This window comes from Mastigoproctus giganteus, chromosome 3, assembly GCF_048544385.1.
Source record: "Mastigoproctus giganteus isolate SK-2022 chromosome 3, ASM4854438v1, whole genome shotgun sequence".
Lineage (NCBI taxonomy): Eukaryota > Metazoa > Arthropoda > Arachnida > Uropygi > Thelyphonidae > Mastigoproctus > Mastigoproctus giganteus.
In genome coordinates, this window is record NC_143577.1 from 240,756,481 (window position 1) to 240,775,426 (window position 18,946).

Here is an 18,946-nt window from a genome sequence, read left to right on the forward strand (position 1 = left end):
AGAGATAAATCAAAAGAGAGAGGATGTACTTATAAATGAATAAGTTGTTTTTAATTTGATGTACCTTTTTTTGTGAATGCCTCATCCAATGCAATACATTTCATCAAGTACTTAATGAGTTTTTGTATGCCATTCAAGTACAATTCTTTTGGCTGACAGGTCAACCATCTTTTCGCAGCTGCTTTAACTCCTCTTTCATTAGTATCTTGCCCTATGCATTCTAGTCCTAGTACTGCTGTAATTTGCATTTGTTGTGCAAATTTAAATGTATGCCCTCTTATATGTGTTGTACCAGAAAGAGTATAGATTAATCCCATGGGCTCACATCTGGTGAGTATGGGCTTGTACTTCTCTCTCTCTCTCTCTCTCTCTCTCTCTCAGGGTACTGAAATTATTTTTGGCTGGTGCAGAATAAGTCTCAGGCTTCCTTTAACCATATGGCTAATAATAATAATAATAATCACATCAACATTCAGTTTACTGAACCCATTTAAAGCCTTAAACACTTCAGCCAGGTCTGGTTGCAGGTACTTAGTTTCCGGATACTGCAATTTGCAGAGTTGAAGTATTTCTTAGTATGAGTGCCCTTTTGCACTCTGGATTAATCCTGTTACTCCTCTTCACCTCTTCTCAAAGATTGATATGCTTCCTTTTTAGGAAGGAAGCATATCAATTAATTAATCACCATCTGTTGTATAAAGGAGGATAATTACTTCCTACTACTACTAGAAAATTTTTTCTGTATCATTGACAGAACCATATGAGCTACCCTAGCAGCCTGTCTGCACTGTCAGGGGACTTTATGTTGGGCTGTACAATTACTAGGTCTTTTTTGTTTTCTGCTACACTGAGTGAGATACCAACCAATTGGTATGTCATTCTGGAATCACTGCCCTGTGTGTCGGGTTGCATTGTATCATCAAAGTTTCTTGCGATGACCGACTAACTGGTTAAAATAAATTTATTCAAATAAAAATATAATATATACATACGATAAAACAGAAATGAAATAAAAGAGTTAAAATACAATAAGATAAAAGAGTTAAAATTATATATTAAAAGCATTAAAATATATAGTAGCTTTCAAAGCAAAGTGCCTCTTCATCAGCTAGTCTGTGACTGGTGTACTTCAGTATATATTAATGGTTACAATAGCACAAGTCAGCTGGGCATGATCATGTATCACAAGTCTGGTGTCGGTAAAGCAGAATCACGTACACATGATGATCGCCAGCGCTCATCACACTGCAATACAGTACATTCTATAATAGGGTGTAAATGTACTCCCCTCATCCGATTCATAGTACTATTATTGGTGGCTATGTGTAGTGCTTCAAGCCATGAGCGCTGGCGGTAATCACGTGAATAGTTGACAATTTCAATATCCCGTTGGGGATCAAGATTGTGCTGCTCAACCCAATAATGTTCGCAGAGTCACCTCGTGCTCAGAAACCCGATCTTTCAATCTTCTACCAGACTCACCTACATAACACCCCCCCCACAATCCGGACACGTAATACGGTATACGGAACCACTCCGTAGGAAAGGAGGAACAGATGTTTTCACCTTAGAAATAATGGATTGTAATTTCCTCCCCAGAAGTTGCACGCATCGTATATGATGGGGACGCAAAATCCTAACAAGACGTTCTGATACGCCCGGATAATAGGGGACGTAGGCGGTAGAGATAAATTGATTGGTGCAAGGCGGGTTAGATTTTGTAACAAATTTGTGAGCCTGAAGCTCACATCTTTCTAGAACATGAGGCGGATAGCTGCAATTTGAAAGCTCCACCCTAATTTTTGAAATCTCCAATTGCCTGTCACCAGTTGAACTAGAGTGCATCCAAGCGTGGGAGAATAATGTACGTGTAGTGCTACGTAAATGACTAGGGGTGTACGCAGAGCCATAATTGGTAAATTGGCCTGAGCACATTGGCTTCCTAAAAATGGAGGTTACTAAACACGAATCCACGCGTCGGACTAACACATCCAAAAAAAGGAAGGGTATTATCGACCTTTAGTTCAATCGTAAACTGAATGACGGGCAACAGGGAATTGAGATATTGCAGCAGCCCAGATTCTGAACCCCGGGATGCAATTGCAAAAATATCGTCAACATAGCGACACCAGAAAGTGATAGGAATTGGTAAGTTCAAGAAAATCTGACTCTCAAGTTCTTCCATCGTGATATTGGCCATGATACGACTAACAGCGGCACAGCTATGGTTTCAGTTGACTCTCTGAGTCATTGACCTTAATGGTGGTACTCCATTTCGCCATCATTTCTCCTAGGAAGTTTGTCACTATCAGAGTGACTTTGTAGATGTTCAGTGCCTCTGTTAGCCAGCTATGAGACACGGAGTCGAAGGCCTTGCGGTAATCGATGTAGGCTATGTACATGTTGCGGCACTTCTTTTAGGCTTGCTCCATAATCGCAGCATCTATGTTAATTGCTCTTTGCATCCTTTGCTCAGCCGCTTGCATCCTTTCTGCTGTTTGGCCATTATGTTCTGACTCCCCAAGTGGTCTGATATCTTCCTAGTTATGCAGCTGGTCAGGATCTTGTACATTGTTGAGAGGCAGGTGATTGGCCTATATTTTGCCGGGTTTCTTGTATCTTCATCTTTAGGCTTTAGATGCGTGATTCCTGGAGTGAGAAACTTTGGGATTGTCTCTGGGTGCCTTACCATTCGGGTGAACTGCTTTGCCAGATGCTTGTGTGTGCAAGTGAGCTTCTTGTACCAGTAGTTGTGGATGTTATCTATTCCTGGAGTTCACCAGTTGTGAGAGTTCTTGATCATCTGTTTTACTTCTTCCCAAATCGCCCACTCTCTCATTCCTTGTACGTCCTTGGTTTTCTTGTATTCTAGTTCTATCCAAGGTGCTTGGTTGTTATGTCTTACTTCCCTGCTCCATATTTTTCCGCAGATCTTCTCAATCATCTTCGGCTTGGGTGGTCCGTTCCCTTCTTTCCTGTCTTCTCTGAGACTCCTGTAAAAGCCTCTTTGGTCCTTATCGAAGGTTCGGTTTGTTTTCTTCTGGGAGCTCTCTTTGTATCGATGTAGTCTCTTGCTGAATGCAAGGAGGTTCTGCTTCAATGTGTCCAAATACTCTCCTATTCTCTGATTTTTTGTCTCATGTTTGCTGTGGACACTGTTTCTCTTGAGGATGCTGTTTACTTTTCCAATTAATTTATTACTCCTATTGCCCCATCGGTACTGGGTCAGTTGGCCTATCTTGACTCTTAATTCTTTTATCTTCTGCTGAAGTCTTCTTTCCCAAACTGGCAGTTCCTTCTGTTTTCAGTCCTTCTGCTGCTGGTCCCTTGTTTCTCTTCCATTAATCCTCTTGGCTGCTACCGCAACACAATACATGGCTGTGTGGATGGCTTCCAGTGTTGCACCATTGCTGTCGAGGTAATGCGGTATTATGTGCCGATTGAGGTGGTCTGCAACTCTCCACAAGGTTCTATTCGGCCTCTGCTTTGGTACCACATGAGTCTTTGTGGGGTCTATTCCTTCAAATTCTGGCGCCTCCGTAACCAGGTGGGAAGGAGCAGCAGTGTTCTGCACACGCTTCTTGATTAGACCGTGGTTCTAGCCCATCACCACCAAATATGGAGGATGCGGAAAGGTCAGCAAATGACCACCGCATATCCCCGGAGCAATATAGCCTTAGTTGCTAATGCTCCTAAAAACCAAATAACAACAACAACCTTCGAATTCTGTTAGGGCCTTCTTCCACTTGTCCTCTATTGTGGATATCATGACCTCATTGTTGGTATCACTTCAGCTACTGTAGGTTGTATTTCTTTTTCTTCTTATTATTATTAGTCATATGGTGCAAGGAAGCCTGAGGTTTATGCTGCACCAGCAAAAAAAAAAAAATTCTGAGTTACCGTGAGAGAGAGAGAGAGTAGAAGGAAAGAGAAGAATGATGATATCTGGCTGAGGACCCTGGGTGAAGACTGTTGTCCAAATTGGAGCAGTGTGGCATCAAGGGCAAGTTACTGCTATGGATAAAAGGATGATTTAGGCTGGTTATAAATGGACACTGTTTTTCTTGGGCTGATGTTGTTAGTGGCGAACCTCAGGGTTCAGTGCTGAACCCCTTTCTGTTCTCGATATTTATTAATGATATCGATGAAGATATATCAAGCTTATTGTCTAAGTTTGCAGATGGTACAAAGGTTGGCAGAATAGTTAATGATAGGAATCAGGGCAATCACATGCAGGTTGTGCACTGCACAAAAGTTCCTAATCAAGGAAAGGGCAGATGCCATCTGGAGTTTGTTTGCAAATTTTTAAAATTAAAATAAATGAAAATTAAAAATGTGAATGATTATTCTTATTTTTGTTTGCATTTTACTATAAACATTATTAAAAAGTTATCAGCCCATGATGTTATAATCTGGAATGTGTTTTCAGGCATAAATATTAAGAAACAGAATGAAAAACATTCTGATAAAGGCCATTTTTTTTTTTGGAGAGCGTTAGTATGTAGTTTTTTAATTCCAAAATGTATTTTGTTATGTATTCATTGATCATTATGAAATAACTGGCTACAATTATTTATTATTCTTGTTTGTGTGAATGCATGAATAAGGCTTTGCACATTGGCTCACAGTTTCCTTGACAGGAATTTAGGTGTGCTACTGCAATAGGACCTATAAAAATTGGATAGATTGGCTGAGAAGTGGCAATTGAGGTTGATAAATAACATACCAGTTTGGTGGTACCATACTCATGGGTGGAGAATGAAAGAGAGACCAGGGGCAATTGTGAAGTTTGACACAAAGTTCTCTGAGCAGTTCACAGAGGCTGTTAGGGCAGCTCATGGGGACCTGTTAATGATATACAGGAATTTTTCCAGCATGAATAAGGAGGTGATTATCCCATTGTGTAAGGCAATGGTTATGCTGAATCTTAAGTCTGGAAGTGTCATTTTAAGAAAGATATAGATCTGTTGGAATGGGTGTAGAGTAGAGCAACAAGATTAGCCAAGCATACAAAAGGGTACCCTTACCCTTTTGTATGCTTGGGCATCTCAGGCAACATACATGAGACCTAAATTAAGGAAGGATGGTGGCAGGATAAATGAAAATTTGCTTTCATCCAGAGAGTGATTGATTATTGGAACAAACTTTCATCTGGTGTTGTGGAAGTGGATGGACTGAATAAATTTAAGTAATAATTATATAGATTTGTAGAGGGGATGGATAGTGAGGTGGGTAGTGTTTTTTTTTTTTTTTTTTGTCTGACATTGTATAAGCTTGGTTACTTGCATCATTTGCTAAATCTAATAGTACAATGTATTTCTTCTGAGCAGCATGCTGTTTAGTCATAATCAACCTTTTGGTGAAGGAAGGTGCAGAGTACCATGCTTTCCACAGACCAAACGTGTCTCCATTTTTAAGTACCATCCTTGTATTAAAGATTAAATTATTAATGTGCCTGCCTACTGTAATACAGTGGGACAGCTATATTGTTTTACATAATGTCCTATACGAGAATGGATATTTAACCTTTCTCATACTTGAATCTGATGCTTTTCTTGAAATTTTTTACTAGAAACAATACGAAACCTGCTGACTGACAGATACTTGGAACACAGCAATCCATTATGCTGTTGCATTTGCTTATTTTGTATCAGGTGGTGACTAGTTTTCTGTTTTTATTATTATGTAAGGTAACATTAAGGACTAGCACTAAGAACTACTGAAACTTCAATAGTGTTAGTCCTTAATGAATGGAATCATGGTCATAATGGATTTTTGTGATACTAGTCATTCTCTGAATATACTGTTATACTACTTTATTAATAATTTTTTGTTCAGTTTTACTCCTTTTTTCATATATCTTTATTTATTATTATTGCTCTTATATTATTTCTCCTTGATTGGGGGGGTTCCATCTCATGACGGGTATTGCTACCAAGTACACAGGGTGGTTGTTGTTATGTCTGGTGTTACTGTTGGTCAAGGAACTCTCTGACTATCCTACAAGTTTTCAGGATTGCAACTTTCTGGAGTTCCTTGTAGGTGTTTGCTGGGAGACCTGCTGCTGTTAGGCTGTTATGTAGGGTCTTTGGCACCATACCTGTGGTTGACACAATGATTGGGATGGTTGTTACTTGTTGCATATGCTGCCACATCTCTTTGATCTCCCGTCTTAGGTTCGTGTACTTCCTGATTTTTCCCCATGGGTTTTCTGCAGGTTGCCAGTGTTGGGTACTGCTATGTCAATCAGATAAGTAGCCTTTTCCTTCTTGTCCACAAGTGTTATGTCCGATCTGTTTTGCGGGATTGTCCTATCCGTTATTATGGCACGGTCCCAGAACAGCTTGTTGATTGGGGTCTCTAGTACTGCCTGGGGTTCGTACTTGTAGTACGGTACACTTTCTTCGATCAACTGGTATTTCCTTTCTAGCTTCCGATGTATTATCCTGGCTACCTGGTCGTGTCTATGAGTGTACTCAGTCTGGATGATCACTTTGCATCCCGCGGTGATGTGTTGGATTGTTTCTGAGGCCAGGTGGCATCATCGACATGTGTCATCGGACACTCTGGGCTCCTTGGTGATGTATTTTCTATAGTTCCTGGTGTTGTTTATTATTATTATTTATTTATTTGTTATTTTGAGTTAAGAAGAAATTTGTGCTTTTTTATAATGGTTTCATGTTCAGCCTTTATGATCTACTTTCGCAGTGTATATATGGTTTTTATGTATTTTCAGATTTGAAATATGGAAGAAAATTACACCTCTTCGCAAGAATGTAAAAACAAGCAATATGCTAATGTGTTCCAATCATTTTGAAATGAACAGTTTCTGTAGTACGTTCAAAAAACGTCTCATAACTTTTGCAGTTCCCTCTTTATTTCCACAACAAGATGTAAAAAAATCGTTATCAACAACTGCACTTGAACATCCTTCATCACCACTATCAACACAAGAAAGAATTGAGAGAAAAGTTTTAACACAAAATATTTCTGAATTACATCAGCAAGCTGTAAAAGCAAAAAGGTAAGTTTTTAATAATTTTGCAAGATAAATTTAATGCTTATAGTGGCTGCTTTAACTTCCTCTGTTTTGGGAGGAATGGAGAAATTATTCGGGTTTTTGCCTTAGCTTTAGATGTTTATCTTATTTTTGTAATTTTATTTTTAATAAGTGTTTAAGTTAACCCAAAGCTGGGGTATGGGGTCTTTGAAACCCCCACGAGACTCCATGTGATTTCAGCAATGCTGTACTCTTTGTGTGCTCAGTCCACACAGCTGAAAATCCCAGTATCTTTCTACAAAAGTGTTTTCTTTGATTTGGCAATTGAAAATTCCCAAAGTCTCTGTTAGTTATCATACAGACAGGAAAAATGCAAGGTCAAGTTAAGCTTGTTCTCATTAATTATGTTTATGTGATGAAATACAAGAATTAAAATTAGTGGCATCATCTTACATTCCATTATTGAAGTGCTCTGGCTTTATGTTTTATGATAAGCAGCATCTGCAACCATTACACTCTCTGGCTTTGTGTAATGGAAGGGTCTGGCTGATGTACAATTGTTGTTGGCACCTCTGTAGCCAGGTGGGAAGGAGCAGCAGTGTGTGGCACACGCTTCTTGATTACACCGGGGTTTGAGCCTGTGACCACCAAATACGGAGGATGGGGAAAGGTCAGGGAATGACCACCGCATATCCCTGGAGCAATATGGCTTCAGTTGCTAATGTTCCTAAAAACCAAATAATAAATAATAATAACAATTGTTTAAGCATGTAAATATTTCGATTTACATATCACTCAACCAAAAATCAGAGAGGTGATAAAAAAACTTGCATGTCTAAAGTGCTGGGATTTTATTTTAAAAGGATTATTAAAAACATATATTTTTAATACAAAAAATGGTTTATTGTGAAAAATCCATAATAGATTTAAAAATAAAGATGGCATCAAAAGGGTGAACAATTTTGAACTACTTTTTGACAATTTTTAAGATTTTAAATGGGGTAACTTTTTATGAGTGCACATGTCATTCTCAAAAGTACTGACACACCCAGTTAACCTTCCACTGCTAATATAGCATCCTACAGACTCCATATTTTAAAATTTTTACGTTATTTTTTTAAAATTTGTAAGTAAAATTATATCCTCTCATGTCTTTTGCCCAATAATATTCTCTAACTGGTTATACAGTATTTTCTGTTTTCATTTCAATATATGAAATTAAATATTCATTTATGAATTATGAGACAAATTTTTTTTTTTTTGGGATTTAACAGAAACCATGTGAGCAAAAGCATCTGTCTTTCTTCAGGGCAATTTCCACTTGTACATGGTGGTTATTAGACAATAGTAACAGGTGTCTAATCTTAAAATAAAGCTTTGCTTTTCCCAGCTATACACGAATGGCTGACAAATATATAGATGCTCACAATGCATCTGTCAAAAGCCATATAAGTGCACCTGTATTATTGAAAATTCTTAAAAATATGATAAAACTTTATTATTATTATTATTGATTTCTCTTCTTTATTTTCCCTCAATATTTTTAATTGTGTTTGGAAAATCATAATAGATTACTGTTTTCAATTGAGTAAAAAGCTAAAAATTAATTTTTAATAATTAAAACAAAAGGGATGTTTCAGAGATGCCATGTGTGAATGTCTCTGTTAAATTGAGAGCACAAGTGAGGATTAATATATTTATATTTGAGTGAAACTAATTTATTTTGAAATCCCTCAATGTATAAATAAAAAATATTTAAAAAAAAAATAAAAATGAAACCAAAACCAAAAAATCTAAATAATAATGACCCTCCCAGACCACTTGGGTGCAGTATGCCCAAAAGGATTAGCAGTAATGCTGAACATGTCAATTGCTTATTGTGGCTATGTGCAGGATGACAGACAAGCAGAGGTATTTCCAGGCTGGGGCTTAAGGGGCTTTAGTCTCTTTAATGATCAAAATAATTTTGATTTTTTTACTGCTACATGATAATTGAAGCTAAATGATCCTTCGAAACATTGCTTTTGCCCGCCCCACCTCCAATCTTTAGAAAACCATGGGATTACCCCTGCAGATAAGTACAGTGATATTTTTTACATAATGTCTGACTGAACAAGAATATTTAACTTTTTTTTTTTCATAATTAAATATGATGCTTTAGTTGAAATTTTGTTCAAGAAACAATATGAAATCTGCAGACATACTTAGAACATGACAATCCATTTTTCTGTTGCATTTTTACTTTTCCTGTTTTGTATGAGTGGTGAATAGTTCTATGTTTATTATTATTATGTTTATAAGATAACACTGAAATTTCAGTAGTGCCATTCCTTAATGAATGGAATCATGATCATAATGGAATTGTTGTGCTGCTAGGGACCCTCTAGATCAGTGTTTCCCAACTGGGGTCCACATGGACCCCCAGGGGTCCATAGAAGCTTTGAGGGGTCCACAAGAAAAAAATTGTATTTCGGGGGTCCATAACATGAGCTAAGGGGTTCATGATAAAATATTATAAATAAAATAATTTGTTAAATAAAAAAAATAATAATAAAATAAACTAATGTCATAGAAAAGTCCAGAAATTCGCAGTTAGAAGATACTCGTATTTTCTGGAACCTTCTTTAGTTGACGCAAAAAAATTTCTTTCCATAGAAAATTCTGAAAGAAGAAAACATTATTTAAGCACCGACTAATCTAGAAAGAGTCAGTCAGTCAGTCAGAGGCAGTCATTTCATTCTATAGTGAGTAATCGGCATCGTCATGGTGAAATCTATTGTTTGTGTTATTGAACGTTATTGTTCTAGTGAACTATATTTCCATTAGTACATTTCCAACATTAAATATTTGAGGTTAATAATATTATTATTGTTTTCAGATTATCCATGGCTCGTGCAAAGAAGAAAACAAGACAATATTTGACTGAATATCTCTTGTATGGTTTTATTGAATCACCAGAGAATATCACAAAACCAATGTGTCTTATATGTATGACTGTGCTGTCTAATGATAGCATGAAGCCAAGTAAGCTTCGTCACCATTTGGAGACAAGGCACAGCGAAAAGAAAAATAAATCAGTGGAGTATTTCCGAAAACTACGAGACAATTTTCAAGGAAGAAACAAATTGGATCAGATTTTTAGTAAACAAGCAAGCAATAAAGATAGTGGTTTATTAGCATCATATGAAATCAGCAAAATAATAGCAAAATCTGGAAAGCCACATAGCATTGGTGAAACTGTCATCTTGCCTTCGATATCAGTTGTAATGAAATTACCAATAACCTTCCTTTGAGCAATAACACAATATCCAGATGCATTGACAAAATGTCTGAAGATGTAGAAAATCAACTGATTGCTCAATTACAAGTGAAACAGTTTGCAATGCAACTCGATGAATCAACTTTGATGGGCAATGAAGCACTTTTATTGGCATATGTAAGATGTATGGATGATAATCAACTCAGAGAGGAAATCTTTTTTTGCAAGATTCCTCAAAACAGATACTAAAGGTGAAACAATATTTAAGGAAGTCCAGTCTTATTTTAGAGAAAAAAAATATTTCACTCGAAAATTTAATGGCTTGTGCTACTGATGGCGCTCCTTCCATGGTTGGTAGGTACAGAGGGTTTATTACTCATTTAAAAAATGCATTGCCAAAAGTATTTTGCATACATTGCTTGATTCACTGCCAACATCTGGTGGCGAAGAGATTGAGTGGACGTCTTCATGAAGCCTTAACTCTTGTAATAAAAGCTGTCAACCTCATTAAGGCTAATGCTCTTTAAGATCATCTCTTTTGCAAATTTTGTGATAAAAATGAAGAAGGATTTGACCGTCTTGTACTGCATACAGAGGTGCGATGGTTGTCTAAAGGCAATTGTCTTTGTCGCTTCGTCATCCTTTGGAACAGTATTGTATCATTTCTAAACGAAAAGGAGATTGGAAAACAGTTGGTTGCCATGAAAACAGACATATTTTACCTCTCAGATGTGTTTGAAAAACTGAATTCTCTTAATAAGCTGCATCAAGGACATAATTGTGATTTAATATCTAGCAAAGAAGCCATTAATGCATTCCTAGGAAAACTCAAATTGTACAGTCTTAATATCTCACGTTGTGCGTTTGACCAGTTTCCAAACCTTGCTTTAATTAGCAGTGATTTAAAAGATGATGATTATGTTGTGTATGTTGATCATTTAAAAAAAATTTATGAAGACATGCATGTTCGGTTCAAGGACCTACTAGAACTGAACATCCCAGATTGGGTGCTGATTCCATTTGAGGTAAATGTTGCTGATGTTGAAATTGATTTACAAGAGGAACTTGTTGAATTGTGGTCTGATCAGACAGTCCGAAGTCTATTCAAAAAAGGAAAGCATGATGTATGGAAGAATAGTGACATTGCATGTAAATATCCACTTTTATGGGAGAAAGCTAAAATGTATGTCATTGTTTTCCCATCATCTTATCTTGTGGAATCTGGCTTTAGTCGTGTAACACAGTTGTTAACAAAAAATCGTAATCGACTTGATATAGTTAAAAGAGGTGATCTTCGTCTGACTCACAAAATTGGAGCCAGATATTAAAATGCTAATATCAAAACATCAGCCACAAGGATCTCATTAGTAGGGCCTATTTAATGGGATCCTATTTAATAGCCTTAGGAATAAATTTATATATGTTGTTTGAAATAATATTTTTTTTTACTAATTCTGTCATTACAAGTAAAAATATGTTTCAGTTTTATCAATTAAAATTTTCAAAATTTGTAATTTACATTTTTTATATTATATTAGAATTGTTTAATTATTAGCTTTTACTAACCTACAAATAAATATTTCATTTAGGAATATTACATATGCGTATATGGGGGTCCACATACGTAAAGTTAGGACTCAGGGGGTCCACAAGCAAAAAAAGGTTGGGAACCCCTGCTCTAGATATACCCTTATGATACTTATTACCTTACTTATAATTTTTTGTTCAGGTGTACCCCTTTATCATATATTTTTATTTATTTTTTAATGTTTGCATTTATTTCCTGTTATTATTATTAATATTTTTCATTTATTTATTATTTTGAGTAAGGAGGAATTTGTGCTTTTTTTGTGTTCCAGTTTGAGTCTTTGTGACCTACTTTCATAGTATATATCTTTATGTATTTTCAGATTTGAAAAATGGAAGAAAAATACACCTCTTCACAAGAATGTCAAAATGCGCAATTTGAAATCAATATCCACTCCTTTACATCCTTCACCAGCACTATCATCACCAGAAAGAGCTGACAGAAAAGTTTCAATGCACAATATTACTGAATTTCAGCATCATCATGCTGCAGAACAGTACGTTTTTAATAATTATGCAAGAAAAAAAATTAAACCGTTTTTGGATTAGATTATTTAGGATTTTGTCTTAGTTTTTTTTTTAGGTGTTTAACTTATTTTCATTATTTTATTTTTAATAAATAACATTTAAGTTAACATGTTTATATTTAAGTGAAACCAATTTAATTTGGTCCCACATTGTATGAATAAAAATATTTATAAAGTTAAACTATACCAGAAAGAAGGTAATAATGCCCACCTACCAGAATCACTTGGCAACCATAGGGGAGAGAAAAAGCAGCAAAGATTGATATCACTTGCTTTTACTATACAGTATTTGCTAAGATAATTACAGAATTATGCTTAGGTCCTTAGGAGTAATGGAAATTAATTCACTGCTTGATGCAGTGCCTTAGATTTAACATGCTCCTAGTTAAGAAGCATGTTAAATCTAAGGCAATGCATTAAGTTGAAATATGTGGCCAGTGCAATGTTGAGTCAATTTGATGTGACATAAGCACCGAGAAAGCAAAAATGAGAGTAGGAGTGTGTTGTAGGCCTAATGACTTTGATAAGTGCAACGAACAACTGCACAGAGAAATAGTGGGCCAGTAAATCAGGATATCTTATAATGTATGATTTTAACTTTCCCGATATTGGTTGGAACTTGAGGATTGGTCACCCACACACGTCTTTTGTGGCCTTATTGGATGACTGTTTTCAACAGCAGTGATTCGTCATGCATTAAGAATCTGCAAGTAAAAGACTAGGCATTGATCACAGTAAACTGATGTGGAGTATACTCATGTGGAATTTACTTAAAGACATAACTACTGTCAAAGGTGTGAAGGGAAGGGGTTTTGCTTTTGTAAGGGTGACTATAGTGGTCTTAGACAGTTTTTAAGTTCTAATGGAAATTGGTAAAATAATGAGCACTGAAACCTACTTAGAGTGTAATCTGCCTTTAATTTCCTAAAGCATTTCAGATCATTCTCATACATTTTGTGGTACTTCCTTTACTACTTCAGTGACTGTAAATAAAGACAGCAGAACTGGTAAATTATGGTGATATGATTTACATGAAGTTGTTATTTTTGATTACACATTATTACCCATTAATTTGATTATACATTATTACACATTAATTCGATTACACATTTCTTGTTTGTTAAGGTGTATGAGTTAATGGCTGGATTGGATTGTGAATTCTTTCCAGCCTACCAGCTATTTGTTAAGGTTAAGGTTTAGTCTTGAATTAGTTAACAAACAGCTATTAGCAAGCATCAGGTAAAAAATTAAGTTTTAACAGTTTTAATTAATTTTACATTACTTGCACCGACCAAGTGAAAAGAACTTTATTACTAAGCGAGAGAGTACACACAGTAAAACTGACACAAGGCACAGATATCCAAGAGATAACATATATTAAATTTAGCACAAATAAAGATCATAACATAGAAGCTTTCGGCTACTGAATGTAGCCTTTGTAAACTAATTGAGCACTGGAAAGTGGTGATTTTTATGTGTGTGGCTGACCTTCAAGTATGTAAGTACACGAGGTCACAGAGGAGGGAGGGTGGTTTACGGGTATGTGTGAAGGGTGATGAGGAAGAGGGAGAGAGGGGGGAAGGAGAGGGCAAAGAACGTTGAGGTTGGTGACTATCGTTGTAAGTGGCTCCCGAGCTTGCGGACTGTGAGATCAAAGATATCCCATCTTTGATGGGCATCGATTGAAGAGTATCCAGTGTTGTGACGGAGTGATGTCTGTAGTTTCCAGTAATTGTGGGTCTGTTCAGGGTAGCTGTATATTCTGAGGTTGGACTTGATCCTATGTATTTCTTTGCATGTTCTGGTAACCATGGAGCAATGTGTCCAAACCCTGTTCATTAGTGAACGGGTGATGCTTTGACATTCTGCGACGGAATGGTAGTTATTATTATTATTTTTATTATTAGCCACATGGTAAAAGGAAGCCTGAGGCTTATGCTGTACCAGACAAAAAAAACTTTCTGAGTTACACTGAGAGAGAGAGAGAGAGAGAGAGAGAGAGAGAGAGAGAGAATCAGAAATAGAAGGGAATCACCAAGAAAGAGAAGAATAATGATATCCAGCTCAGGACCCTGGGTGTGCCAAGCCCATACTCACCAGATGTGAACCCCTGGTTGGTGTATTGTCTGGCACATGTGGGTTTCCAGTAGACTGATGTTGTGACCTGTGAATTCTCTCTCTTTAACCACACATCTGAAAGCAGAAGGGCCTGGTCTTCGGTTTCAATAGTGAGCTTTAAAAAATGTGATTTGCTGTTGAGATAGCCTAGAAATGTCATCTATGTATCTACGCCAGAGGGTGATGGGGGATTAAAAAGAGAATCAGTTTCAAACTCCTCCATGACCAGGTTTGCCAAGTGAAGACTAATGGAAGAACCCATGGCAAGGCCAGGCCTCGGGTTTGTTTGTATACGGTGCTCTCGAACATTAAAATGGAATGGCTGAGGCATAGCTGTGTAGCCTCACAGATATCCGACATGGAAAGTTTTGTCCTGTCACATAAGGTGTGGTTGTGTTCAAGGCAACGCTGAACACAGTCAACTGCACATGAAATGGGGATCCGTGTGTATAAGGAGTTGACATTGTAGGAGATGAGGTCTTGGTCGTTGATGTTGTGGTTCTTTAAGCATTGTATGAGTTAATGGCTGGATTGGATTGTGAATACTTTCCAGCCTACCGGCCATTGATGAGATTGGAAATGAAGCATGCCAATATTGTGGGTGGGGGTGCCTGTGCTCAAAATAATGGGGCACAGGGGATGTCTGGTTTATGGATTTTTCGTAGACCATAGAAGCGGCCCCTCTTGCAGCCAAGGAACTGGATGCAAGGAATAATTTTGACATCATATATTTGGATCTTAGAAAGGCTTTTGATACTGTTGCACATGGAAGACTGTTGTGTGTTGTTTGTTATTTGGTTTTTAGGAGCATTAGCAACTAAGGCCATATTGCTCTGCTGGAAGACTGCTGCACAAATTGGAGCAGTGTGGCATTGGAGGCAAATTGCTGCTATGGATAAGGGGATGGTTGAATGGAAAAAGAGAGAAAGTGGTAATCAATGGACACTGCTCTTCATGGACTAATGTTATTAGTGGAGTTCCCCGGGGTTCGGTGTAGGGTCCATTGTTGTTTTCTGTATTTATTAATGATATTGATGATGGTATATCAGGCTTAATGTCTAAGTTTGCAGACGATATGAGGTTGGCAGGTTTGTTAATGACACTGATGACTACACTACTGCAACAAGATCTAGAAAAGTTGAGCAGATGGACTGAGAGGTGGCAACTGAAGTTTAACATTGACAAATGTAAAGTACTGCATATGGGAAGCAGTAATCCCAGAGTAATGTTTCAACTGTGTGGTACTACACTGACGGTGATAGAGAATGAAAAGGACCTGGGGGTAATTGTGCAGTCAGATATGAAGTTTTCTGAGCAGTGCAGATGGGCTGCACTGCTCAATGATATACAGGAATTTTTCTAGCAGGGATAATGAGGTGATTATCCCCTTGTATAAGGCAATGGTGAAGCTACACCTTGAGTACTGTATACAGGTCTGGAGGCCTCATTTTAAGAAGGATGTAGAGCTGCTGGAACGAGTACAGAGAAGGGCAACAAGATTAGTGAATGGAACAAAGGGTTGCTCTTAGAAAGAAAGACTTAAGTTTTGCAAATTACAGTGTCTCAAGACTAGGCATCTGCAAGGTGATCTCATTGAGGTGTATAAGGCCCTGAATTGAGCATGCTCATTGTTGATGGGATTCTTCCTCTTGCTCAGAATAATCACCTGAGTCTTGAGGAAAGACAGTTGTAGGATAGATGTGTGGAAGTTTTCCTTTAGCCAGCAGGTAGTTGATTGCTGGAACAAACTTCCATCTATCATTTTAGAAGTTGATAGCTTAAATAGATTCAAGGCAGAACGAGACAAACATTTGGAATGAATGGATGGGCGAAATGAGAAGGATTTTTTTTTTTTTTTTTGACTGATGCTGTATAAGTTTGCTTTCTTGCATCATATGCCTTTACTAATGCTAATGTTAATGCAATGGCATGGAGGTGCCAGTATTGTTCTTTGCTAATTTTGGTCTGGTTGAGTCACTTTCTCAGAAGAGAGTTCACCTTGTTTTTGAGAACATTCAGGGATGGTGGATGGCCTGCCTTGTATGTTTTGTGATTGCTGAGGTGTTCCAAAGCTTTTCCTTGGTAATCCTGTGGATACATAATGACCGCCATGTGTCCTTTATCTGCAGTTATAATAATAATGTCAGGGGTTGTTATTTGGTTTTTAGAAGCATTAGCAACTAAGGCCATATTGCTCCGGGGATATGCAGTGGTCATTCACTGACCTTTCCACATCCTCCATATTTGGTGGTCACGGGCTCAAACCCCGGTCTAATCAAGAAGCGTGTGCTATGCACTGCTGCTCCTGCCCACCTGGCTACGCAGGCGCCAATGTCAGGGGTTGCTCCAGATTTGTTTTTGGTGACAGATTTCCTCCTTAGTGAGGTTAGGTTTGGTCTTTTTTGTCAATCTAATTAATTCGATGATCTTGTATCATGCTTCCATTGCGGCTTATTTGGAAAGTCCCAAGAGGCTGGCTTTGACTCCTATCTGCGTGATGGGAATTTGTTTGGGAGTGAGGGCAAATTTTGGAACAACCTCAACGTTATTATTGTACCTGCAGATAAAGGACACCAACAGCAAATCAAATTTTTTAAAGTTCACTATTGAAACCGAGAAGGACCAGGCACTTCCGTTTTTAGACCTGTGGTTAAAGAGAGAGGGTTCACAGGTTACAGTGTCAGTCTATTGGAACCCACATGTGCCAGACAATACACCGATTACCATTCCTGTCACTCTGTCGCACAATGTCACAGCATTACCCGTTCACTAATGAACATGGCTTGGACACATTGCTTCATCAGTGTTGGGGCTCCAGATAACTATGTTAAGCTATAGCACCCAATTACATAGTTAAGCTAAGGAAAAAATGAAATTTAAATGAAAATATTAAGGCACGAAAAATGAAAGTTTTACAAAACAGGACCTTCACTCCACAATTTTTAATTCTTCAATAAAGAATACAATTGGAAAGGTCTACATCTGATTAAATTTATAGTTATTAACATTTAACAATTAATTAAACTATATTGCTTTAAAAAAATGCATTATTCACTTCTATTTGATTTGAACTGTTTGTGTTCCATTTTGTTTTTAATATAAACATTTTCATAAAATTTTCTTTTTGTTTTCATCATATTTGTGTCTTGATGCCATCTGATTGAACATATGTTTGCTGGATTGTAAAATTTGTAGTTTTTTTTACAAACAATGACTTAATAATATTTATATAGAATTATATTCTGTAATCCTACATTTTATTTTGTTAATTTCACCAAAAGAGCAATGCACACTCATTTAAAAACATGAAAAGTTCCTTGTTTCATGATATATGTCATATTAGTCCTTGAATTTGTTTGTTTTAATCAGAGATTTGTATTTGCAAATGTAAAGCAGGTTCATCATTTATACAAGTTGAGCAATTTGTGCTTTTACAAGTTCTAATACATTAAATAGCAGTCTAAATGTAGCTTTAGTTAGAATATCATAATATGAAGTTATAGATTTCCTGAGAGTTTTAACTTTGGCTCTTCTTGTATAATAATTTTTATTTTAATTTTTACCAAATCAAACTGGAAATAATTCGCTTTACTATTTTACAGGATAGTGCCCAGCATGATCAGTATTAAACAAGAACCACAAGATCATTACGAAGAAACTTCTGTTAATAAATATCATGCAGAAGGGCTCAAAGTTGAAGCTGATGGTACAAAAGAAGTATACCTTAATCTAATTCGTATTAAACAGGAACGAGAAGTTAATTATCCAGAACATTGTATCAGGATACAGCCAGACATGATCAGTATTAAACAAGAACCACAAGATCTTTGCAAAGAAACTTCTGTCAATAAATGTCATGCTGAAAAACCAAACGCTGAAGCTAATAGTACAAAAAAAACACGCCCTAATATAGTCTTCATTAAAAAGGAAGAAAGAAAGAAAAAGGAAAAACCTCAGGTTAATTATCCAGAACATTCCATCAAGAATTTGCTCCCCCAGGTAGGCAAGTTTCAAACTAACAATACGGTGGAAATAAAATCTTTTCTAATTAACATTAGATGGGACCTATATGGTTATTATCCTGAAAATCCTGTCAGTAGTTTTCTTCTTAATGAGGAAAAGGTGCAGACTAACATTAAAGAAGAAGAAGAAGAAGACACATACATTCTAGGACTGTAAAGACAATTTTTTTTATCATTTGTAAAAAAAAAAACTTGTTTGTTTATTAAAAATAAGTCTGCCTTTCATTTTTTCTCTAGTTGTATATTATGAAGAGAATTTTAAATTATTGTAATAATAAATAAATTATTTAAAAATGGATTACTATATGGAAATTGAGGGGAAAATTATGAATCTATTCATTTCAGCATTTGGAATCATTGAGAAAATGGTCATATATCTTTAGATATTTTCTAGCAATCCACATTTTTCAATATGTTATTTAACCCTCAAACC

General features: G+C 36.6%; 1 protein-coding gene across 1 annotated transcript in view; it reads left to right on the top strand.

Moving 5' to 3' along the window:
- The window catches only part of Dlip2 (Dorsal interacting protein 2), a 32,525-nt gene extending 13,855 nt beyond the window's left edge, over window positions 1-18,670 (top strand). Inside the window, exons 2-4 of the mRNA XM_090370367.1 lie at window positions 6,737-7,024; window positions 12,170-12,343; window positions 18,094-18,670. Of these exons, the coding sequence (XP_090226493.1) occupies window positions 6,737-7,024; window positions 12,170-12,343; window positions 18,094-18,670 (1,039 nt within the window). The remainder of the gene's footprint in view (window positions 1-6,736; window positions 7,025-12,169; window positions 12,344-18,093) is intronic.
- The last annotated feature ends 276 nt before the right edge of the window (window positions 18,671-18,946 follow it).